This window comes from Rhinoraja longicauda, chromosome 20 (assembly GCF_053455715.1).
Source record: "Rhinoraja longicauda isolate Sanriku21f chromosome 20, sRhiLon1.1, whole genome shotgun sequence".
NCBI lineage: Eukaryota > Metazoa > Chordata > Chondrichthyes > Rajiformes > Arhynchobatidae > Rhinoraja > Rhinoraja longicauda.
In genome coordinates, this window is record NC_135972.1 from 10,082,634 (window position 1) to 10,108,780 (window position 26,147).

At 47.1% G+C, this 26,147-nt stretch overlaps 1 protein-coding gene across 2 annotated transcripts in view; it reads right to left on the reverse strand.

The window, feature by feature from the left end:
* pot1 (protection of telomeres 1 homolog) overlaps window positions 1-26,147 on the reverse strand; it is a 148,076-nt gene that overhangs the window by 4,749 nt on the left and 117,180 nt on the right. For both annotated transcript variants that reach the window (XM_078416516.1, XM_078416517.1), the window contains exons 11-18: window positions 17,922-18,103; window positions 12,705-12,793; window positions 9,958-10,014; window positions 7,891-8,047; window positions 6,776-6,984; window positions 5,065-5,200; window positions 3,407-3,495; window positions 2,663-2,757 (exon numbers count right to left, since the gene is read on the reverse strand). In XM_078416516.1, coding sequence (XP_078272642.1) covers window positions 2,663-2,757; window positions 3,407-3,495; window positions 5,065-5,200; window positions 6,776-6,984; window positions 7,891-8,047; window positions 9,958-10,014; window positions 12,705-12,793; window positions 17,922-18,103 — 1,014 coding nt within the window. The remainder of the gene's footprint in view (window positions 1-2,662; window positions 2,758-3,406; window positions 3,496-5,064; window positions 5,201-6,775; window positions 6,985-7,890; window positions 8,048-9,957; window positions 10,015-12,704; window positions 12,794-17,921; window positions 18,104-26,147) is intronic.

A 26,147-nucleotide genomic window follows, 5' to 3' on the forward strand; every position in this document is an offset into this window, starting at 1 on the left:
AAGTAAATCATTATTTCACCTTGGCCAGGGTAATTGGACAATAAGTCTATTGAGATTTAGAGATACAGCACGGAAACAGGCCCTTCGGCCCACCGAGTCCGCGCCGACTATCGGTTACTCGTTCACACCACTTCTATCACACCACTCCCACTTTCTCATCCACTCCTTGCACATTAGGGGGAATTTTACAGAGGCCAATGAACCTACGAACCTGCACGTCTTTGGGGTGTGGGAGGAAACCAGAGCACCTAGAGGAAACCCACATGGTCACAGGGAGAACGTGCAAACTCCACAAAGACAGCACCCGTAGTCAGGATCAAACACGGGTGTCTAGCACTGTGAAGCAGCAGCTCTACCAGCTGCGCCACTGTGCCGCCCTAATATCTGTATACTAAAACTCTCGTTTGTTATCTTGTTTGTGACTGAACTTCAGCCAAAACAGAATACGATAGCGCGACAATTTTAGGCCCAACTTGCTCCCCATTGTCACTTTAGTGATAATGCAAGTAGTTTTATTGAAATCGGTGTTATATATTTAAAGTTATTCACATTTTAAAGTTTAAAAGGAGGGGAGGGGAGGGGGGGGGGGGGGGGAGGGAGGGAAGGGGGGAGTGGGGGAGAAGGGGGGGTGGGGTTGAGGAGACAGGGGAGGGGGGAGGACAGGGTGCTGCACCAATGCAGGAGAGGTTTGGGATCAACGGATCCACTTGGTCTAGTTGCGTATAAAATTTAAAAAGGGGATATGTTATAAAATTGAATTAAATTCAAAGAGGATAAAACCCATTCCAGATTATCTGCATCCACACTATTTAGTGGAGAATTAGCAGATACATATCTAATACCTTGTTAAATAAAGATGCATTCCCAGAAGAGCAGTAGATAATTAATATAACGTCTGCATTTAAGAAGAGGTGGAACAAGTTCAATGAATTATAAACCAGTCAATTTTACATTCGGAAAATAATAGAATTCCCTCGCTTTAAGGTAAGACGGGCAAAGTTTAAATAATTGTGAGGGACAACGTTTTGTTTTACACAGAGGGCGGTTAGTGCCGAGAACACGCTGCCAGGAGTGGTGGTGAAAGCAGATACTATAGTGGGAGTTTAGAGACTTATAGATAGGCATATGGATATGCAGGGAATGGTGGGATATGGGTTATTGAAGATAGATAACAGATGGTCTTGACATCATGTTTGGCACAGACTTTGTGGGCCGAAGGGCCTGTTCTTGTGCTGTACTGTTCTCTGTTCTTTATGTATGTATATTATATGTGATGCCAAGACCATCTCTAATCTATCTTCAATAACCCATATTCCTCCATTCCCTGCATATCCAGTCTTTAAAATGCCACTAGAGCATCTGCCTTCACCACCATTATATATAAACATAGCACAAAAAGTAAGGAAATTTGTGTTTGGTAGATTATTTCTTTGTTGTAACAATGCTTCTTGGCAATAAATCTTATACCGTTGGAAAGCCTGTTTATTTCCCTTTTAAATGGCGCCACATTTGTAAGGAACATGCATTTGTGGGATGAGCAGCAGAGCTGAGTATATGGGTTGCGCCCATGAAAAATTTCCCAAATCTTCACTGCCAATGCCAAACAGCTTATTCTGCTGTTGCTATTGACTCTTGTTTTGAGCTTCTGGTACCCACAGGTGCTGACAAGAATGGGATGCCATTCCACAACAGTGTGTGACCAGGCTGGTGACCAGCATGAGGAGGAGGTGCCAGGCTGTTATGGCTGTGTATGGTTCTTCCACACGCTACTGTGGCTCCTGTTTATTAAATGAATAAATTGTTAAATTGCCAATATGTCTTGTTTCTTTAGACTTCAATCATCCAATCCACCAAACAATACCGAACAAGAGTCAATGGCAGAATAAGCTGTTTGGCATTGGCAGAGAAGATTTGGCAAATTTTCCATGGGCGCATCCCATATACTCAGCTCTGCTGCTCATCCCACAAATGCATGTTCCTTACAAATGTGGCGCCATTTAAAAGGGAAATAAACAGGCTTTCCAACGGTATAAGATTTATTGCCAAGAAGCATTGTTACAACAAAGAAATAATCTACCAAACACAAATTTCCTTACTTTTTGTGCTATGTTTATATATAATCAAGGGATATGGGGAAAAAGCAGGAATGGGGTACTGATTTTAGATGATCAGCCATGATCACATTGAATGGCAGTGCTGGCTCGAAGGGCCGAATGGCCTCCTCCTGCAGTTATTTTTCTACGTCATATAGATATATCTATCTGTGTGTGTATGTGTATACAGTATATAAATATGTGTATGTATGTGTATATGTGTGTGTGTGTGTATGTATATGCATGTATGTATACATACATGTGTGTGTGTGCGTGTATATGCATGTATGTATACATACATGTGTGTGTGTGTGTGTGTGTGTGTATAGTGAACTTTTTTTTCTTGTTTATTATATTGTTTACAGAGTACTATGTTTACATATTCTGTTGTGCTGCTGCAAGTAAGAATTTCATTGTTCTATCTGGGACATTTGACAATAAAACACTCTTTTCTATGTTAAATGAAAGAAGGGAATATCAATCTACTGTGTGTGTGATCGATGGTTGGCATGATCATTGGTCGGTGGGTCCACAGTGTGTCTCTAAAACAAAGTCAAAGACAAACTCACTGCTTCATCCCACAGAAAAGCATCCAGTGATCCCGATCCATCATCGAGAGTAAACTTCATGACGAAAACATAACTCAGCGGCTGGACACCTAAGACTGATGCAAAGATTCCATGTTAGCAAGTCAATAGACAATAGGTGCAGGAGGAGGCCATTCAGCCCTTCGAGCCAGCACCACCATTCAATGTGATCATGGCTGATCATTAAGTCCCGAGTTTAGTTTGAAGATATAGCGCGGAAACAGGCCCTTCGGCCCACCGAGTCCGCTCCGACCAGCGATCCCCCGCACGTTAACACTACCTTACACACCAGGGACAATTTTTACATTTTACACCAATCCAATTAACCTACAAACCTGTACGTCTTTGGAATGTGGGAGGAAACCGGAGATCTCTGAGAAGCCCCACGCGGGTCACGGGGAGAACGTACAAACTCGGTACAGACAGCACCCGTAGTCAGGGTCGAACCCGGGTCTCTGGCGCTGTGAGGCAGCAACTCTACCGCTGCGCCACCGTGCCCATGTTTGGGTTGGCTTTTCCATTTTGCTGAACTAATGCTAAAATCATGAGGAGTAAGATGAAAAGTCAGAGATTTCACCCCCCCCCCTTCATAGTTAAGGAGGTGTAAAACTAGAGGGCACAGGTTTAAGGTGAGAAGATATCAAAAGGACCCGAAGGGGCAACATTTTCATATGGAGGATATGGGTCACCACCCTATACCTACCCCAGTGGGGATATCAAACTTACCTTTTGCTATTGCCGATGACTCCCATGTATCATCTTGAGTCAGTGACTGAAGAACACTGACCGGTTGAGGGTCAGAACAACGCCTGCATCTGGAGTAGAGAAAGCAATTCAACTTTTCGGAAGCAAACCGTAAACGAGGCTGCCCTTATCTTAAAAACACACAGCAAACCATTCGTCAGTTAAGAATTCACTTTAGACTCTAGTTTGGACTTTTACTTTGATGTTCAGCGCGGAAACAGGCCCTTCGGCCCACTGAGTCCTCGCCGACCAGCGATCCCCGCACATTAACACTGGCCTACACACGCTGGCGCTGTGAGGCATTAGCTCTACCACTACACCACCTATTTAAATATTCACTTTAGACTCAACTTCACACTTTAGAGATACAGCGGGGAAACAAGCCCTTCGGCCCAACGAGACCGTGCCGCCCCATACACTAACACAATCCTACACACTATCCTTCTGCTTTTCTTTATCTCTGGCTTTTGTCCAACCATCTGCCCTGGTAGAATTGCTGTGGTAAAGTGCCAGAGACCTGGGTTCGATCCTGACTACGGGTGTTGTCTGTACGTTCTCCCCGTGACTGTGTGGGTTTTCTCCGGGAACTCCGGTTTCTACCCACACTGTAAAGACGTACAGATTTGAAGGTTAATTGGCTTCGTTAAAAATTGTAAATTGTCCCTAGTGTGTGTAGGGCTGTGTTAGTGTACAGGGATCGCTGGTCGCCTTGGACTCGGTGGGCCGAGTGGCCTGTTTCTGCGCTGTATCTCTGAACTAAACTGTAGAAGGGTCTCGACCTGAAACGTCACCCATTCCTTCTCTCCAGAGATGCTGCCAAACCTGCTGAGTTACTCCAGCATTTTGTGTCTATCTAAACTAAATAAAATCTGCCTATCGAAAACTCCCCTCGCCTGCATTCACCTATTGCCTGCCACGCTTTGTCCTGCCTCTCCTGTCTTCCAGCTTTCTCCCCCCCCCCCCACCCCCCCAACAATCAGTCTGAAGAAGGCTCCTGACCCCAAGCATCACCTATTCATGTTTTCCCGGGATGTTGCTTCTGAGTCACTCTGCCTCTTACTTGCAAAAGCACTTTGTGTCTATTCTCACACTCCAGCACCTGTAGTTAGTTCACTGTCACCACTATTCCCTCAGGGAATAGTCTGGAATACGGCAATAAACCAATGCGGTGAATTAGTTTATACCTCACGCTGCCTCGGCAAGGCCAGCAGCATAATCAAGGACCAGTCTCACCCCGGCCACTCCCTCTTCTCCCCTCTCCCATCGGGCAAGAGGTACAGAAGTGTGAAAACGCACACCTCCAGATTCAGGGATAGTTTCTTCCCAGCTGTTATCAGGCAACTGAACCATCCTACCAACAATCAGAGAGCAGTCCTGAACTATTATCTACCTCATTAGTGACCCTCGGACTATCTTTGATCGGGCTTTACCCTGCACTAAACGTTATTCCCTTATCATGTGTATCTGTACACTGTGAATAGCTCGACTGTAATCACGTATTGTCTTTCCGCTGACTGGTTAGCGTGCAACTAAAGCTTTTGACTGTACCTCGCTCGGTACACGTGACAATAAACTCCACTGACTGAGGATGGTGCAGCCGCTTAAGTTGGTAAGATTAGTTGAGCTTCAGCAAGAATTACCCGTAATGCCATTTCCCGTCTTGAATCAGGAAGGGGACGGACAGGTCATTCAATACCAGGTGATCAGGCCTGGTTGCAGTAGGAATGACGTTGCCAAAAGTCTCCGAGAACTGGTACAGCTCATTCAGCGATACACCTTAAAAAAAAACAAAAAAACGTAAAATAAGATCCTTAACAATGTTGATTTCTCCAACTTCAAGTTACCCCGGCATTCCCTCTCTCTCTCCGTCCCTCCCCCACCCACCCACCCAAGACGCACCAGCTTCTTGCTCTTACCCAACAAACAGCTAATAATGTGCAGGAAGGAACTGCAGGCACTGGTTTAAACCGTAGACACAAAATGCTGGAGTGACTCAGTGGGACAGGCAGCATCTCTGGAGCGAAGGAATGGGTGACATTTTAGAAACATAGAAAATAGGTGCAGGAGTAGGCCATTCAGCCCTTCGAGCCTGCACCGCCATTCAATATGATCATGGCTGATCATCCAGCTCAGTAACCTGTACCTGCCTTCTCTCCATACCCCCTGATCCCTTTAGCAAAAAGGGCCACATCTAACTCCCTCTTAAATATAGCCAATGAACTGGCCTCAACTACCTTCTGTGGCAGAGAATTCCACAGACTCACCACTCTCTGTGTGAAGACCCTTTTTGGGTCGAGACCCTTCTTCAGACCGACAGTCAGGGGGGGGGGGGGGGGGGAGGGAGACATAGAGATGTGGAAGTGTAAGATGCGAGAACGAGAGATCAAAGAAGACGAAGCTCAAGGAAAACCTAGAATGGATGATTGTTAACTGAGGGGAAGGTGTGTAGGATAGTGTTAGTGTGTGAGGATCGCTGGTCGGTGCAGACTCGGTGGGCCAAAGAGTCTGTTTCTGCGCTGTATCTCTAAACTAAACTGAACTAAATGCCACATCTCGGGAGAGAAGGAATGGGTGACGTTTCGGGTCGAAAACGTCACCCATTCCTTCCCCCCCGAGATGCTGCATGACCCGCTGAGTTACTCCAGCATTGTGTGTCTACCTTCGATCGTAACCAGCATCTGCAGTTTTTTTCCTCCAAAACTAAATGCAATTCTGGCCTTCATCCTGTATCTCATAAGTTCATAGGAGCAGAATTAGGCCATTCAGCCCATCAAATCTATTCCTCTGTTCAATCATGGCTGATCTATCTTTCCCTCTCAACCCCATTCTCCTGCCTTCTCGCCATAACCCCTGACACCCACGTACTGATCAAGTATACTGTCGATTGCAACCATGTATATTCTTTCCACTGACTGGATAGCACGCAACAAAAAGCTTTTTGCTGTACCTCAGTAGACATGACAATAAACTCAACTGTTCTCAAGGCATTTCCTTAATAATGTCCCTCTACACAATGAGCAGTCTAGTTTAGTTTAGTTCAGAGATACAGCGTGGAAACAGGCCCCTTGGCCCACCAAATCCGCGCTGACCGGCGATCCCCGCACACTAACACTATCCTACACACACTAGGGACAATTTCCACTTACACCAAGCCAATTAACCTGTACGTCTTTGTGGAGTGTGGGAGGAAACCAAGATCTCCGAGAAGACCCACGCAGGTCACGGGGAGAACGTACAAACTCCGTACTGACAAGCACCCGTTAGTCGGGATGGAACGCGGGTCACCGGCGCAGCAAGCGCTGTAAGGCAGCGACTCTACCGCTGCGCCACCGTGTCCTGGGGTCATCTCACCTTCCACCAGGATGGTGGAGCGCTCGGGAGTCCGCAGTCTGTTTGTCTTCACGAAGCGGACGTTGATCTGGCGCCGCCTCTGGTCCCCATGTTCCCACACAGTCGTCTCATACCAGCCAGCGTCGTGCGGCTCGGAGCCAGAGGCCGCTCCAGCCCTGCCAACGTCTCGCAGCCACGTGGCCACGTCGTCGTCGTCTGGAACCTCCTGCCTGTGAAGTGAGCCCGCAGGGAGCAGTGATCGCCCATGCCTCAGAAAACCACAAAGCTCGAAAACACCCACCATTAAATAAAGGGGGCGGCACGGTGGCGCAGCGGTAGAGTTGCTGCCTCACGGCGCCAGAGACCCGGGTTCGATCCTGACTACGGGTGCTTGCCTGTACGGAGTTTGTACGTTCTCCCTGTGACCACGTGGGTTTTCTCCGGTTCCCTCCTGACTCCAAAGATGAGCAGGTTTGTAGGTTAATTGGCTTGGTGAAATTGTAAATTGCTCCCAGTGTGTACGATAGTGTTAGTGTGTGGGAATCCCTGGTCAGTGTGGACTCGGTGGGCCGAAGAGCCTGTTTCCACACTGCATCTCTAAACTAAACAGAAATAAGAGAAGCCAAGTGTTTCCAAGCTTCAATTTTGGCACATTGGCCTTCATCAGTTCACCATTGGCCCTTAGCCCTCTAAATCTACCCTATCCATGTACCTGTCTACATGTTAGATAGTACCTGCCTCAACTACCTCCTCCGGCAGCTTGTTCCATACACCCACCACTCTTTGTGTGAAAAATTTACCCCTCAGGTTCCAATGGTTCAACCATTGAATATTACTGGATATGTTTAGTTTAGTTTAGTTTGGAGATACAGCGCGGATACACTGTGCTTTGGCTCACCGAATCGACGCCAGCCAGCGATCCCCGCACACTGGCACTATCCGACACACATTAGGGACAATTTACCTACAAACCTGTACGTCTTTGGAGTGTGGGAGGAAACCCGAACACTGGAAGAAAACCCAGGCGGTCCCGGGGAGAAGGGACAAACTCCGTACGGACAAGCGCCTGCCGTCAGGATGGAACCCGCGGGGGTCTCTGGCGCTGTAAGGCGGCAACTCTACCCGTTAGTACTTACAGCCAGCGACACTGGGGACAGTATAACTTCACTGACTGGTGGAGAGCTCTGGGTTGATAATTCACCAGCTTTGCTCGAATGCGGTGCTTCCGTGGAGCTGTGTGGTGCAAGACCTCTCCCAGCGAGTCTGGGTTGATGTGTTGATGAGCCGTGAGCACTGTAACACAGATTTTGACAGGCGGATAGAAACAAGCACAACGATGGGATCGGACAATAAAATTACTGAAGGTCAGCGCATCGTCGAGTGTCATTTATTGGCATCCGTCCCAAACAGAACAATGAAAGTCTTACTTGCAGCAGCACAACAGAATATGTAAACATAGTACACTGTAAACAATGTAATCAATCAAAGTTCAGTATATATATATATATATATATATATATACACACACACACACACATATATAAAATAGACATATACACAAACACATGTATATATACATGAATATGTATACGTATATATGTATATATGTGTATATATGTGTGTGTATATATACGTGTGTGTGTGTGTGTGTGTGTGTGTGTATGAATATATCTATGTATATATATCATATCATATCATATATATACAGCCGGAAACAGGCCTTTTTGGCCCACCAAGTCCGTGCCGCCCAACGATCCCTGTACATTAACACTATCCTACACCCACTAGGGACAATTTTTTACATTTACCCAGCCAATTAACCTACATACCTGTACGTCTTTGGAGTGTGGGAGGAAACCGAAGATCTCGGAGAAAACCCATGCAGGTCACGGGGAGAACGTACAAACTCCTTACAGTGCAGCACCCGTAGTCAGGATCGAACCTGAGTCTCCGGCGCTGCATTCGCTGTAAAGCAGCAACTCTACCGCTGCGCTACCGTGCTATATATATATGTATATATCTGTATATATATATGTATGCATGTGTGTGTATGCATGTGTGTGTGTGTATGCATGTGGAGTATTGCGTACAGTTTTGGTCTCCTAATCTGAGGAAAGACATTCTTGCCATAGAGGGAGTACAGAGAAGGTTCACCAGATTGATTCCTGGGATGGCAGGACTTTCATATGAAGAAAGACTGGATAGACTCGGCTTGTACTCGCTGGAATTTAGAAGATTGAGGGGGGATCTTATAGAAACTTACAAAATTCTTAAGGGGTTGGACCGGCTAGATGCAGGAAGATTGTTCCCGATGTTGGGGAAGTCCAGAACAAGGGGTCACAGTTTAAGGATAAGGGGGAAGTCTTTTAGGACCGAGATGAGAACGTTTTTTTTCACACAGAGAGTGGTGAATCTGTGGAATTCTCTGCCACAGAAGGTAGTTGAGGCCAGTTCATTGGCTATATTTAAGAGGGAGTTAGATGTGGCCCTTGTGGCTAAAGGGATCAGGGGGTATGGAGAGAAGGCAGGTACGGGATACTGAGTTGGATGATCAGCCATAATCATATTGAATGGCGGTGCAGGTTCGAAGGGCCGAATGGCCTACTCCTGCACCTATTTTCTATGTTTCTAGGACGGCACGGTGGCGCAGTGGTAGAGTTGCTGCCTTTACAGCGCCAGAGGCCCGGGTTCAATCCTCACTACGGGTGCTGTCTGTACAGAGTTTGTACGTTCTCCCTGTGACCTGCTTGGGTTTTCAGTTTCCTCGCACATTACAAAGACTTACAGGTGTTATAGATTAATTGGCTTGGGATAAATGTACATTGTGCCTAGTGTGTTTATCAGAGATAGTGTTAGTGTGTAGGGATCGCTGGTTGGCGTGGACTCGGTGGGCCGAAGGGCATGTTTCTCTAAACTAAACTAAACCAGAACAGTACAGCACAGGACCAGGCCCTCCAACCCACAACCCCAAACATGATGCTGCCTGACCAGTTGAATTACTCCAACACTTTGTATCTTTTTTTTTTGTTAACTGGCATCTACAGTTCCTTGCGTCTCTACCTCCAAAGGTTTTGACTCAGAAGGGAGAGGCTGACCACTGTGCCTGAGGTGAAGGTCACCAATTGTATTTGGGATGTCAGGGGCTTTCTGTGGGAGGACTGGGATCAGATGCAACTTTCCACATGGTGTCTGTCGGTACGAACCTGTCATAGATTCCTGCTGACAACGCTCCAACGATCCTGCTGAGATGTCTCCTGATGCTGAAAGCAACAACATTTAATTAATACACTTTGCAGCCGACCGACGAACGAATGGAAAACTGATTCAGGAAACGTTTCCCCCAGCTAAATGGAAAATTCATCTCATCTTCTTGAGTACACCTGAGGCATTTTTTTCACGCCAAGAGGAAGCACCACCTTGTCTAAGCCTAATCTGATATCAGGACTGAATGGTGTGGTGAACTCATTGCAAATAGCACAGTGCCGTTTACCTTGAAGACACCAAACAGGAGGAGAACTTGGGGGGAAGTTACCAACAAAATTAATTTGTCGTTTCTAAAGTGAATGGCTGCAAGAGAGTAAAGATTTGATAGAAAAAAAGATTTGCAATTTATATGGAGAAACCAGGACTGCAATGCAGATGCTAGTTTGGACAAAAGGACACAAAGTGCTGGAGTAACTCAGCGGGCCAGACAGCATCTCTGGAGAACATGGAAAGGTGATGTTCCGTGTTGGGACCCTTCTTCAGAACAGTTTGAAGAAGTGTAATGGCTCGAAACATCACCAATCCACGTCCTCCAGAGATGCTGCCTGGCCCGCTGAGTTACTCCAGCACTCTGTGAAACGTCACCTATCCATGTTCTCCACAGATGCTGCCTGAGCCGCTGAGTTACTCCAGCACTCTGTGAAACGTCACCTATCCATGTTCTCCACAGATGCTGCCTGAGCCGCTGAGTTACTCCAGCACTCTGTGAAACGTCACCTATCCATGTTCTCCACAGATGCTGCCTGGCCCGCTGAGTTACTCCAGCACTCTGTGAAACATCACCTATCCATGAACTCCAGAGATGTTGCCTGACCCGCTGAGTTACTCCAGCACTCTGTGAAACATCACCTATCCATGTCCTCCAGAGATGCTGCCTGGCCCGCTGAGTTACTCCAGCACTTTGTTCCCTTTTGTTTAGTATTTATATACCACTTTCAGTTTAGAGAAGCAGCGTGGAAACAGGCCCTTCGGCCCACCGGGTTGGCACCGACCAGTGACCCCCGCACACTAACACTACCCTTCACACACTAGGGACAATTTTACATTTATACCAGGCCAATTAACCTACAAATCTGTACGTCTTTGAAGTGTGGGAGGAAACCGAAGATCTTGGAGAAAACCCACGCAGGTCACGGGGAGAACGTACAAACTCTGTTACGGGCAGCACCCGTAGTCAGGGTGGAACACGGGTCTCTGGCGCTGTGAGGCAGTGCTCTAACGCTACGCCACCGTGCCGCCACGTTTTAAACCTAACTATTTTCCAAATGCCAACGCACCCTATGAATACTTTCTCCGGCCACTGAAGATTAATTTCTTGAACATTATTGTGACCAGCCAGGTTGAAATAAAATATCAAGTTGTTGAACAGAAAAGTGACTTTATTATTTTCTTTGAATACTGTTATTGCTTATTCAAATACCAGAGATGAGAGAAACAGTTGCCTGACTTGGTAGGGGTTACAATGCAAGAGATGAAGCCAGTGGAAACAGAGCTGGCAATTCTACCAGTGCCATAATTAGGGTGAGGTGAGGGTAATTTTGTCCAGGGCCAAGGTCTTGTTATGGGATAGACAGTTTAGCACCACAAAATAAAATGATTGAGGCATTTTCAGACATACACTTAAAGAAGAACATGTTAAAATATTTCTTGCTCATGTTGTAAATCTGTGGAATTCTCTGCCTCAGAAGGCAGTGGAGGCCAATTCTCTGAATGCATTCAAGAGAGAGCTAGATAGAGCTCTTAAGGATAGCGGAGTCAGGGGGTATGGGGAGAAGGCAGGAACGGGGTACTGATTGAGAATGATCAGCCAAGATCACATTGAATGGTGGTGCTGGCTCGAAGGGCCGAATGGCCTCCTCCTGCACCTATTGTCTATTGTTGTAGGAGCAGAATTAGGCCATTCGGCCCATCGAGTCTACTCCTTCATTCAATCATGGCTGATCTATCTCTCCCTCCTCACCCCATTCTCCTGCCTTCTCCCCATAACCCCTGACACCCGTACTGATCAAGAATCTCCGCCTTAAATATATCCATTGACTTGGCCTCCACAGCCGCCTGTGGCAATGAATTCCACAGATTAGCCACCCCCCTGACTGAAGATATTCCTCCACTTCTCCTTTTTAAAGGCACGTCCTTTTATTGTGAGGCTTTGGGCTCTGGTGCTAGACTCTTGCACGAGCTGAAACATCCTCTCCACATCCACTCCACTCTCTCCAGTCTGAAGAAAGGGCAGGTGAATGGAACCAAGTCAGCTGCTGCCTAAACGCACACTGTGCCACAGGAGGAGTGGCCCGTTCGCGTGCTGTAAAATCGGATGACTTATTGGGAGGTCACACGGGCTTCCGACCAACATTTAAATCTTTGGAGAGGTCCGTGTCCTCGGCATTCGTGAAGCTTTTCTGACAATGAGCCCTGCGTCTTTCTGGAGCGGCAGATTCGTTCTCACGGCCGGTTTCCGCGCCGATCGGCGGGTGGAATCTGCCCCCTGCAGCCGGGGCTCTGGAACTGCAGCCCGGCCGGCAGTTCTGTTCGCACGGCCGACTTTGCTGCCCCAGGCCGTGACCTCTGTTGGCCCGGCTAAACGGATAATCCAGAAAGGCTCTGGAACCCATGGGTGCCGGGTAATCGGTGGTGGACCTGTACCAGCCTGCCGGGCTAGAAGGACACCACAGGGCCGATGGCTTACCTGAACGTCCACTTGAACTGTTCAATGCATCCAACATGGTGAGGTCTTGCATGCTGTCCTGGTCGGAAGACAGCGCTGATTCTAAAAATCTGCAGCAAAACAACCCCCCAAGAACTTAAACCAAACATATTTCATGAACGTGGAGAAACAAGCTAAATGTGATAAAAAGGGAATTTGGGCGAATTCAGACACAGGGTGGCGCAACTGGTAGAGTCGCTGCCTCACAACGCCAGAGACCCGGGTTCGATCCTGACCTCGGGTGCTGCCTGTGTGGAGTTCCTCCCACACCCCAAGGACGAGTTCTTACTCAAGGTCCTATCCTCCTCAGCCCTATCCCTGCCTCCAGGAGCCCCCCCCTCAGTGTCACTGTGCACAGTACTCTTCCCAACGGGCTGCACAGTGGCGCAGCGGTAGAGTTGCTGCCTTACAGCGCCAGGGACCCAGGTTCAATCCTGACAACGGGTGCTGACTGTATAGACTTTGTACGTTCTCTCCATGACCTGTGTGGGTTTTCTCCGGGTGCTCCGGTTTCCTGCCACACCCCAAGGACGAGCAGGTTAATTGGCTTTGGCAAAATTGTAGACTGTCCCTAGTGTGCAGGGTAGTGTTAGTGTACGGGGTGATCGGGGGGTCAGTGTGGACTCGGTGGGCTGAAGGACCTGTTTCTGCACTGTATCTCTAAAGTCTAAAGACACTGCCTCATTAATCAGGAGGTTTGAACTGGACAATTCAGGCAACAAAGAAATCAACAGGAATGGTATTTGGCATCAACTGTAAAAGCAAAATTCAGAAATTAAACTGCGTCTACTTTGTCATCTTGACTCATGCAGCATCTACTGCTGATTTAAATCAAAACGTAGACTCCAGTGGTGACCAGTCTGTGTTATATTCACAAGGAGGGAGATGGGACTTCAATCACAAATGAATAAACTTTGGCAAAAAGAACGTTCTCCCTGTGACTGAGTGGGTTTCTCCGGGTGCTCCGGTTTCCTCCCACATCCCAAAGACGTGCGGGTTTGTAGGTTAATTGGCCCCATGTAAATTGCCCCTAGTAACTTTGAGGGTATGAGGCGTGAATTGTCCAAGATAGACTGGCGATTGATGCTGAAAGGGTTGACGGTGGACATGCAATGGAAGGCATTTAAAGGTCGCATGGATGAACTACAACAAGTGTTCATCCCAGTTTGGCAAAAGAACAAACCAGGAAAGGTAGTGCATCCGTGGCTAACAAGGGAAATCAAGGATAGTATTAAAACAAAAGATGAAGCATACAGATTAGCCAGAAAAAGTAGCATACCAGAGGACTGGGAGAAATTCAGAGTCCAGCAGAGGAGGACAAAGGGCTTAATTAGGAAAGGGAAAATAGATTATGAGGGAAAACTGGCAAGGAACATAAAAACTGACTGCAAAAGCTTTTATAGATATGTCAAGAGAAAAAGATTAGTTAAGACAAATGTAGGTCCCTTGCAGTCGGAAACAGGTGAATTGATCATAGGGAACAAGGAGATGGCAGACCAATTGAACAACTACTTTGGTTCTGTCTTCACTAAGGAAGACATAAACCGTCTGCCGGAAATAGCGGGGGACCGGGGGTCTAATGAGATGGAGGAACTGAGGGAAATCCAGGTTAGTCGGGAAGTGGTGTTAGGTAAATTAAATGGATTAAAGGCAGATAAATCCCCAGGGCCAGATAGGCTGCATCCCAGAGTGCTTAAGGAAGTAGCCTCAGAAATAGTGGATGCATTAGTGATAATTTTTCAAAACTCTTTAGATTCTGGAGTAGTTCCTGAGGACTGGAGGGTAGCTAATGTAACCCCACTTTTTAAAAAGGGAGGGAGAGAGAAAACGGGGAATTATAGACCAATTAGCCTAACATCGGTAGTGGGGAAAATGCTAGAGTCAGTTATTAAAGATGTGATAGCATCACATTTGGAAAGTGGTGAACTCATCGGACAAAGTCAGCATGGATTTTCCAAAGGCAAATCATGTCTGACGAATCTTATAGAATTTTTCGAGGATGTAACTAGTAGAGTGGATAAGGGAGAACCAGTCGATGTGTTATATCTGGACTTTCAGAAGGCCTTCGACAAGGTCCCACATAGGAGATTGGTGTACAAACTTAAAGCACACGGTATTGAGGGTTCAGTGTTGAGGTGGATAGAAAATTGGTTGGCGGACAGGAAACAAAGAGTAGGAATAAACGGGTCCTTTTCGGAATGGCAGGCAGTGACTAGTGGGGTACCGCAAGGCTCAGTGCTGGGACCCCAGTTATTTACAGTGTATATTAATGATTTGGACGAGGGAATTGAATGCAACATCTCTAAGTTTGCGGATGACACGAAGCTGGGTGGCAGTGTTAGCTGCGAGGAGGATGCTAGGAGGCTGCAGAGTGACTTGGATAGATTAGGAGAGTGGGCAAATGCATGGCAGATGCAATATAATGTGGATAAATGTGAGGTTATCCACTTTGGCTGCAAGAACAGGAAAGCAGAGTATTACCTGAATGGTGACCGATTGGGAGAAGGGGAGATGCAACGTGACCTGGGTGTCATGGTGCACCAGTCATTGAAAGCAAGCATGCAGGTGCAGCAGGCAGTGAAGAAAGCGAATGGTATGTTGGCATTCATAGCAAGAGGATTTGAGTTTAGGAGCAGGGAGGTTCTGCTGCAGTTGTACAGGGCCTTGGTGAGACCGCACCTGGAGTATTGTGTGCAGTTTTGGTCTCCTAACCTGAGGAAAGACGTTCTTGCCTTAGAGGGAGTACAGAGAAGGTTCACCAGATTAATCCCTGGGATGGCGGGACTTGCATATGAGGAAAGACTGGATAGACTGGGCTTGTACTCGCTGGAATTTAGAAGACTGAGGGGGGATCTTATAGAAACATATAAAATTCTTAAGGGGTTGGAGAGACTAGATGCGGGAAGATTGTTCTCGATGTTGGGGGTGTCCAGAACCAGGGGTCACAACTTAAGGATAAGGGGGAAGTCTTTTAGGACCGAGATGAGAAAACATTTCTTAACACAGAGAGTGGTGAGTCTGTGGAATTCTCTGCCACAGAAGGTAGTTGAGGCCAGTTCATTGGCTATATTTGAGAGGGAGTTAGATGTGGCCCTTTTTGCTAAAGGGATCAGGGGGTATGGAGAGAAGGCAGGTACAGGCTACTGAGCTGGATGATCAGCCATGATCATATTGAATGGCGGTGCAGGCTCGAAGGGCCGAATGGCCTACTCCTGCACCTATTTTCTATGTTTCTATGTTTCTAGTGTGCAGGGAGTGGAAGAGAAAGTGGGATAACATAGAACTAGTGCGAACTGGTGATCGCTGGTCGGCGTGGACTCGGTGGGCCGAAGGGCCTGTTTCCATCCTGCATCTCTAAACTAAACTGACAATAATGACCTTAATGCAAATTGCTGACAATCGCCAGAATCTGAAAGTCCAACAATAAATAAAACTTTGAACAAAGACCAGGGGAGATGATAGTGAGACGATATTTATTTCGAGAGGACTGGAATATAAAAACAGGGGTGTAATGCTGAGGCTCTATAAGGCGCTGGTCAGGCCGCATTTGGAGTATCGTGAGCAGCTTTCGGCCCCATATCTGAGGAAGGATGTGCTGGCTCTGGAGAGGGTCCAGAGGAGGTTTACAAGAATGATCCCAGCAATGAGTGGGTTAACAGAGGGCGGGCGTTTGACGGCTCAAAGCCTGTACTCGCTGGAGTTTAGAAGGATGAGGGGGGGACCTCATTGAAATGTACTGAATAGTGAGCGGCCTGGGTAGAGTGGATGTGGAGAGGATGTTTCCACTAGTGGGAGAGTCGAGCATTGCTTTAGAATTAAAGGATGTACTTTAGAAAGGAGACGAGGAATTCATTGCCACAGACGGCTGTGGAGGGCGTCAATGGATATTTTTAAGGTGGAGATTGACAGATTCTTGATTAGTACGGGTGTTAGGAGTTATGGGGTGAATGGGATTGAGAGGGAGAGATAGATCAGCCATGATTTAATGGTGGAGTAGACTTGAAGGGTCGAATGGCAAAATTTTGCTCCTATAACTTATGAACTTATATAAGCTTACTTAAGATAGACCCAAAAAGCTTTTTTCGATTAGTTTAGTTCGGAGATACAGCACGGAAACAGGCCCTTCGGCCCACCGAGTCTGCGCCGACCAGTGATCCCCGCACACTAACGCTATCCTACACACACGAGGGACAATTTACACTTACACCAAGCTAATTAACCTACAAACCTGTACGTCTTTGGAGTGTGCGAGGAAACCGGAGAACTCGGAGAAAACCATGCTGTCACGGGGAGAATGTACAAACTCCGTACAGACAGCACCTGTAGTCGGGATCGAACCAGGGTCTCCGGCGCTACAAGCATGGTAAGGCAGCAACTCTACCGCTGTGCCGCCCTTTTTGTGTCTATCTTCGGTTTAAACCAGCATCTGCAGTTCCTTCCTACACATTTTTATCAGCTTACTTACTTGGTTTACAAACCAGTTGCCAGCCAAGTCTATTCCAATCACTGTCTCTGTATTTAAGGGTCAGGTATTTTAATGTGACTTGAGCAGGACTTTATTGCATTTATGTATAGTATTACATAGTGCATGCAATAAAAGTTTCTTCACTGTACCTCGGTACGCGTGACAATAACAAACCTAAACCTAAATGGGGACCTGAGCCTCAAATGTGGAGGGAAGGGATTGGTTAGGATCAGCAAATGAAGAGTCTGAAGAAGGGTCTCGACCCGAAACGTCACCCATTCCTTCTCTCCAGAGACCCGGCCCGTCTCGCTGAGTGACTCCAGCATTTTAGTTTAGAGATACAGCGCGGAAACAGGCCCTTTCGGCCCACCGGGTCCGTGCCGACCAGCGATCCCCACACATTAACACTATCCTACACCCACCAGGGACAATTTTTACATTTACCAAGTCAATTAACCTACATACTTGTACGTCTTTGGAGTGTGGGAGGAAACCCACGCAGGTCACGGGGAGAACGTGCAAACCCCGTACAGACGGCGCCCGTAGTCGGGATCGAACCCGGGTCTCCGGCGCTGCATTCGCTGTAAGGCAGCAACTCTACCGCTGCGCCACCGTGCTGAAGGTCTTGTGTGTATCTTGGGTGTAGGCCAGCTTCTGCACAGCGAGTGGAGTGTTGGGTCGAGCGCTGTGAGGGAGGGACGTGTCGTGCGCGTCGCTGCCCGTACGTTACTCACCGCCTCAGCTGGCGGACGTCCTCGTAGTCGGTCGGCAGCGGCATTATCCCGCGGCCGTACGCCATGCCCCCGTGAAGGTGGAACTCCATCTTCGGCGCGGCGCCCGGACATGCGGCCTGCGCCTCGCTGCTTCCTGCGACCAGCTTCGCGTGAAGGTTGCAGATTCTCAAGTAGGTTCCTGGCTGCAATAGGGTCAGAAAAGTCAATAGACAATAGACAATAGGTGCAGGAGGAGGCCATTCGGCCCTTCGAGCCAGCACCGCCATTCAATGTGATCGTGGCTGATCATTCTCAATCAGTACCCCGTTCCTGCCTTCTCCCCATACCCCCTGACTCCGCTATCCTTAAGAGCTCTATCTAGCTCTCTCTTGAATGCATTCAGAGAATTGGCCTCCACTGCCCTCTGAGGCAGAGAATTCAACGGGCATTTTTAAGGCAGAGATTGTTTGATAAGATTCTTGATTAGCATGGCCATCAGGGGTTTCCACGCTGCATCTCTAAAGTCTAAATTCCAAAGACGTGCAGGTTTGGAGGTTAATATAAGGTCATAAGTGATAGGAGCAGAATTAGGCCATTCGGCCCATCCAGTCTACTCCTCCATTCAACCGTGGCTGATCTATCTCCCCCTCCTCACCCCATTCTCCCGCCTTCTCCCCATAAGCCCTGACACCCGTACTAATCAAGAATCTATCTGCCTTAAAAATATCCATTGACTTGGCCTCCACAGCCTTCTGTGGCAATGAATTCCACAGATTCACCACCTTCTGACGAAAGACATTCCTCCTCATCTCCTTCTTAAAGGAGCTTCTGTTCATTTTGAGGATAAGACCTCCAGTCCTCGATTCTCCCACTAGTGGGAACATCCTCTCCACATCCACTCTATCCAAGTCTGAAGAAGGGTCCCGACCCAAAACGTCACCTATCCACGTCCTCCAGCTGTGCTGCTTGAACGGCTGAGTTACTCCAGCACTTTGTGTTTCTTTGTTTACTGTTTGTCAACGTTATATCTTGTAATAAATGTTGTACCCTTCAGAAAGGAGATGAGGAGGAATTTCTTTAGTCAGAGGGTGGTGAATCTGTAGAATTCATTGCCACAGAAGGCTGTGATGGCAACGTCAATGGATATTTTAAGGTGGATATTCACAGATGTTTGATTAGTACCCGTGTCAGGGGTTATGGGGAGAAGGCAGGAAAATGAGGTTAGAAACATAGAAAATAGGTGCCGGAGTAGGCCATTCGGCCCTTCGAGCCTGCACCGCCATTCAATATGATCATGGCTGATCATCCAGCTCAGTAACCTGTACCTGCCTTCTCTCCATACCCCTGATCCCTTTAGCAAAAAGGGCCACATCTAACTCCCTCTTAAATATAGCCAATGAACTGGCCTCAACTACCTTCTGTGGCAGAGAATTCCACAGACTCACCACTCTGTGTGAAGAAATGTTTTCTCATCTCGGTCCTAAAAGACTTCCCCCTTATCCTTAAGCTATGACCCCTAGTTCTGGACTTCCCCAACATCGGGAACAATCTTCCCGCATCTAGCCTCTCCAACCCCTTAAGAATTTTATATGTTTCTATAAGATCCCCCCTCAGTCTTCTAAATTCCAGCGAGTACAAGCCCAGTCTATCCAGTCTTTCCTCATATGCAAGTCCCGCCATCCCAGGGATTAATCTGGTGAACCTTCTCTGTACTCCCTCTAAGGCAAGAACGTCTTTCCTCAGGTTAGGAGACCAAAACTGTACTAAACATCAGGAAAGATTTCTCAAAATAGCAATAGCAGTAGCAAAAAAATGAAATAAGATTTGAAAGATGGTATGCAGAAATGCGTAGTTGTGTCCCATTAGAAAAAGCAACGTATAATCTGAGAAATGGATATGACTTCTTCTTGAAGGTGTGGAACCTATTCATTTTAAAGCTAGGATTAAGAATTGGAAATATTTAAATTCAGGATTGTTTTGATACCTTTAATAAGAATTTAATAAGTTATTACCCGGAAGTGTCTCCTTCTGGACTCCAGGTTTCTTTCTTTCTCTCTTTCTTTTTCTTTTTCTTTTTCCTTCTTTTTAACTGGGGGGTGGGGGGAAGGGGGTGTGTGGGAGGGGAGATAATACAGAACAATACGTGTATAATCGAATTTATAATGTAGTTATTATTGCTTACTATGAAATGTAAAATGTATGAGTTCTGTTAAAACTTAAATAAAATTAAAAAAAAAAAAAAAAGATCCCCCCTCAGTCTTCTAAATTCCAGCGAGTATAAGCCTAGTCTATCCAGTCTTTCCTCATATGAAAGTCCTGCCATCCCAGGGATCAATCTGGTGAACCTTCTCTGTACTTCCTCTAAGGCTAGAATGTCTTTCCTCAGATTAGGAGACCAAAACTGTACATAATACTCCAGGTGCGGTCTCACCAAGGCCCTGTACAACTGCAGCAGAACCTCCCTGCTCCTATACTCAAATCCTCTTGCAATGAATGCCAACATACCATTCGCTTTCTTCACTGCCTGCTGTGCACTACCTGCACGCTTGCTTTCAATGACTGGTGCACCATGAGAGGTTGAGAGGGAGATAGATCAGCCACGATCGAATGGCGGAGTAGATTTGATGCACTGAATGGCCTATTTCTACCCCTGTGATTTATGAACACGATTATTAATTGATTAAATTATTGATTACTGTACATTCATTTGTGTGTATGACATTACTGGGCCTGTAAAGCTGCAACAAGTAAGAATGGAATTATTCCTTTGCAAGTACACCCTTGACTCTCGATTAAGTTGAACAGAGATGGGAGGAAGACTTTCAGGAACCATTATCAATAAAAGGGAATTTATTTATTTACCACTGTCCCTTCAAGAAAATCCCACAGTACTTCGTGGCCACTGAAATGTTATCAATGACGACCGCATTTCAAAACTGCTGCAACATACCACTCACTCACTCAGCACGGTGGCGCAGCTGTAGAGTTGCTGCCTCACAGCGGCAGAGACTCGGCGGGCCACGGGTGCCGTCTGTACGGAGTTTGTACGTTCTCCCTGTGACCGTGTGGGTTTTCAACAGCTGCTCCGGTTTCCTCCTGCACTCCAAAGACGTGCAGGTTTGTTGCTAATTGGCTTTGGTAAAGATTGTAAATTGTCCCTAGTGTGCAGGATAGTGCCAAGTGCACAGGGATCGCTGGTCGGTGCGGACTCGGTGGCCGAAGGGTCTGTTTCCGCGCTGCATCTCTAAACTAAACTGAACATTTTTAATCGGAGGATACGGGAGCAAAATTAGGCCATTCGGCCCATCGAGTCTCCCATCAGCTGATCTGTTTTTCCCTCTCAACCCCATTCTCCTGCCTTCTCCCCGTAACCTTTGACGCCCTTACTAATCAAGAGAAAGTCCCCCCAAATTTCACTGTCGGGGCACTGTCAAACACTCTTTTTATGCCGCTCTGCCAAGCAATTTGAACTTAACAGCCCTTAACTACAGATGTAATCAAAGTGAAATCAACTATTAATAATCTGGCATCTGTCATTTAGACAATAGACAATAGACAATAGGTGCAGGAGTAGGCCATTCAGCCCTTCGAGCCAGCACCGCCATTCAATGCGATCATGGCTGATCACTCTCAATCAGTACCCCGTTCCTGCCTTCTCCCCATACCCCCTCACTCCGCTATCCTTAAGAGCTCTATCCAGCTCTCTCTTGAAAGCATCCAACGAACTGGCCTCCACTGCCTTCTGAGGCAGAGAATTCCACACCTTCACCACCCTCTGACTGAAAAAGTTCTTCCTCATCTCCGTTCTAAATGGCCTACCCCTTATTCTCAAACTGTGGCCCCTTGTTCTGGACTCCCCCAACATTGGGAACATGTTATCTGCCTCTAATGTGTCCAATCCCCTAATTATCTTATATGTTTCAATAAGATCCCCCCTCATCCTTCTAAATTCCAGTGTATACAAGCCCAATCGCTCCAGCCTTTCAACATACGACAGTCCCGCCATTCCGGGAATTAACCTAGTGAACCTACGCTGCACGCCCTCCATAGCAAGAATATCCTTCCTCAAATTTGGAGACCAAAACTGCACACAGTACTCCAGGTGCGGTCTCACCAGGGCCCGGTACAACTGTAGAAGGACCTCTTTGCTCCTATACTCAACTCCTCTTGTTACGAAGGCCAACATTCCATTGGCTTTCTTCACTGCCTGCTGAACCTGCATGCTTCCTTTCATTGACTGATGCACTAGGACACCCAGATCTCGTTGAACTCCCCCTCCTCCTAACTTGACACCATTCAGATAATAATCTGCCTTTCTATTCTTACTTCCAAAGTGAATAACCTCACACTTACCTACATTAAACTGCATCTGCCATGTATCCGCCCACTCACACAACCTGTCCAAGTCACCCTGCAGCGTTATTGCATCTTCCTCACAATTCACACTACCCCCCAACTTAGTATCATCTGCAAATTTGCTAATGGTACTTTTAATCCCTTCGTCTAAGTCATTAATGTATATCGTAAATAGCTGGGGTCCCAGCACCGAACCTTGCGGTACCCCACTGGTCACTGCCTGCCATTCCGAAAGGGACCCATTTATCCCCACTCTTTGCTTTCTGTCTGTCAACCAATTTTCTATCCATGTCAGTACCCTACCCCCAATACCATGTGCCCTAATTTTGCCCACTAATCTCCTATGTGGGACCTTGTCGAAGGCTTTCTGAAAGTCGAGGTACACCACATCCACTGACTCTCCCTTGTCAATTTTCCTAGTTACATCCTCAAAAAATTCCAGTAGATTTGTCAAGCATGATTTCCCCTTCGTAAATCCATGCTGACTCGGAATGATCCCGTTACTGCTATCCAAATGCTCAGCAATTTCGTCTTTTATAATTGACTCCAGCATCTTCCCCACCACTGATGTCAGACTAACTGGTCTATAATTACCCGTTTTCTCTCTCCCTCCTTTCTTAAAAAGTGGGATAACATTTGCTATTCTCCAATCCACAGGAACTGATCCTGAATCTATAGAACATTGAAAAATGATCTCCAATGCTTCCACTATTTCTAGAGCCACCTCCTTAAGTACTCTGGGATGCAGACCATCAGGCCCTGGGGATTTATCAGCCTTCAGTCCCATCAGTCTACCCAAAACCATTTCCTGCCTAATGTGGATTTCCTTCAGTTCCTCCATCACCCTAGGTGATCACCCTAGTTTCATTACCCAATATTTAAATTGAAAGCTCCCCACATAGAACATCTGCAGTGAAAGTCAAATTCAGTTATCCTTCAAAATTACTCACTAATTTAGTCAGATTCTTGTAATCAACTGCCTAAAGAAGTCTCTGCTAATGTTACACAAAATTACACAGGAGCCCACATTAGCTCAGATCAGACGCAGGCCGATTTAAAGAGATTACAATCTATCCTCGGCTGCTTACCTTTGTGAATTGTATCAGCCATTCCATTAACAAACATAAACTCCACGCTATTTAAAGTGTGAGGGATTTGAGAAACTTCTCTGTTTCGATTAGTTGGAGGAGCTTCTAAATACTAAACACTCATGAATCTTGAGCAGCTGTTTGTACGAGGATGTGTGTGTGTGCATGTGTGTGTGTGTGTGTGTGTGCACGGATGTGCGTGTGTATATGTGTGTGTGTGTGCGGATGTGTGCGCGCATGTGTGTGTGCATGTGTTCATTTTTTATGCGTGTGGGTGCGTGTGCATGTGTACGCATGTATATAAAGACGTACAGGTATGTCTTTAATCTCTTTAATTGACTGGGTAAAAAATGTTTTTAAAAAAATTGTCCCTAGTGGGTGTAGGATAGTGTTAATGTACGGGGATCGCTGGGCGGCACGGACTTGGTGGGCCGAAAAGGCCTGTTTCCGCGCTGTATATATATGATATGATATGATATATATGTGCTTGCATGTGTGTGAATGCAAGTGCACGTGCGTGTATATGTTTATGAAGGAACTGCAGATGCTGAAGAAGGGTCTTGACCCAAAACCCATTCCTTCTCTCCAGAAATGCTGCCTGTCCCGCTGAGTTACTCCACTATTTGGTGTAGATGTTTAGTTTAGATACAGCGTGGATAAACCGGCCCTTCAGCCCACCGGGTCTGCGCTGAGGAAATGGGAGCACCCGGAGAAAACCCACGCAGGTCACGGGGAGAACGTACAATCTCCATGCAGACAGCACCTGTAGTCAGGATCGAACCGGGGTCTCTGGTCCTGTAAGGCAGCTACTTTACTGTTGTGCATTGTGCCATATATGTGGTGTGTGTGTGTATACATATGTCGTATGTGTGATAGAGTCATACAGCGTGGAAACAAGCCGACTTGCCCACACCCACCAAGATGCCCCATTTACACTAGTCCCACCTGCCTGCATTGGGCTCATACCCCTCTAAACATATATCCTTTAATCAGATAATCCAGAAGGGCTCTGGAAGCAAGGGTGCCGGAAAATTGGTTGTGGACCTTTGATTCTGGACCACTGAATGCAATACCGCTATTGATCAGCAGGGTTCACCAGAGCTCCATCTACCAGCAACGTCACTAATGGTAAACAAGTCACACTGTGTTGGAAAAGGGAGGGGGAATGAATGTAGGATCAGAGAAAATACTTGCAAAATCCATTTGATGGATTGTGTTCCATCTGATTATCTTGAAACACATTCTCGTCTGCAAGTGTCATGGTTAATTAGTTTAGTTTAGTTTAGAGATGCAGCGTGGAAACAGGCCCTTTGGCCCATCGAGTCTGCACTGACCAGCGATCACCCTGCACACTAGTTCTATGCTACACGCGGGAAACAATTTACAATTGCTACTGATGCCAAACAGTCTACAAACCTGTACATCTTTGGAGTTTGGGAGGAAACCGGCACACTGGAGTTGATGTATTCAAGAGAGAGTTAGATATAGCTCTTTGGGCGAACGGAATCGAGGGATATGGGGAGCGGGGCACTGATTCTGGATGATCAGTCATGATCATATTGATTGGCGGTGCTGGCTCGATGGGCCGAATGGCCTACTCCTGCTTCTATTTTCCATGTTTCACCCGGAGAAACGGGGAGAACGTACAAACTCCGCACAGACAGCACCAGTAGTCAGGATTGAACCCGGGTCTCTGGCGCTGTAATGCAGCAACTCTACCGCTGTGCCGCCCTGCACTCTCCCACATCCAGCTGTGCTCACACACATCTGGCCATGTTCCTGCTGTTGCTCGAGTTAAGCAGCAGAGGGCAGCAGTGCTACACAAACACACACACACATATTGCTGTATCTAGCGTCTACCATCCTCTCCCCCCCCACGCTGTTCCCCCGTCCCCCACCCCCACCGGTCCACTGAATTACTCCAGTACTTTGTGTTTTTTCCCCATAAGCCAGCATCTGCAGTTCCTTGTGTCTCCATCTCAGGTGAACATGGATGGGTGATATTTTGGGTCAGATCGGATGGTACTATACATAAGTACAATCAGTCAAACTCCAACCACGTTGTAGATAGAGCAAAGGGGAAGACACAGAGTGCAGGAGATAGTGGTCAGCACAGTAACAGGGCACCAGTTCCATTGACAACGTCCAATGTTCGCATTGGGGGGAGTGGTGGATCAGATCGCAGCCTTGCTCATCCTCACAACATGGTGGCGTAGCGGTAGTCGCTGCCTTACACCGCCAGAGACTCGGGTTCGACCCTGACAACGGGCGCACTCTGTACGGACTTTGCACGTTCTCCCCTTGACCACCTAGGTTTTCTCCGGGTTTCCCCCCACACTCTAAAGACGCGCAGGATTGTAGGTTAATTGGCTTCGGTTAGAATTGTAACTTGTCCCTAGTGTGTAGGATAGTGCTGGTGTACGGGGTGATCGCTGGTCGGCGTGGACTGGGTGAGCCAGCCGAAGGGCCTGTTTCCGCGCGGTATCTCTTGACTAAACTAAACGCAAATGATCTCTGCTTTTGTGCAGGAATGAACTGCAGATGATGGTTGAAACCGAAGATAGACACAAAAAGACACAAAAAGCTCAGCAATCGTTTCGCTCAACACCTTCGCTCAGTCCGCCTTAACCAACCTGATCTCCCGGTGGCTGAGCACTTCAACTCCCCCTCCCACTCCCAGTCTGACCTTTCGGTCATGGGCCTCCTCCAGTGCCATAGTGAGGCCCACCGGAAATTGGAGGAACAGCACCTCATATTTCGCTTGGGCAGCTTGCAGCCCAGCGGTATGAACATTGACTTCTCC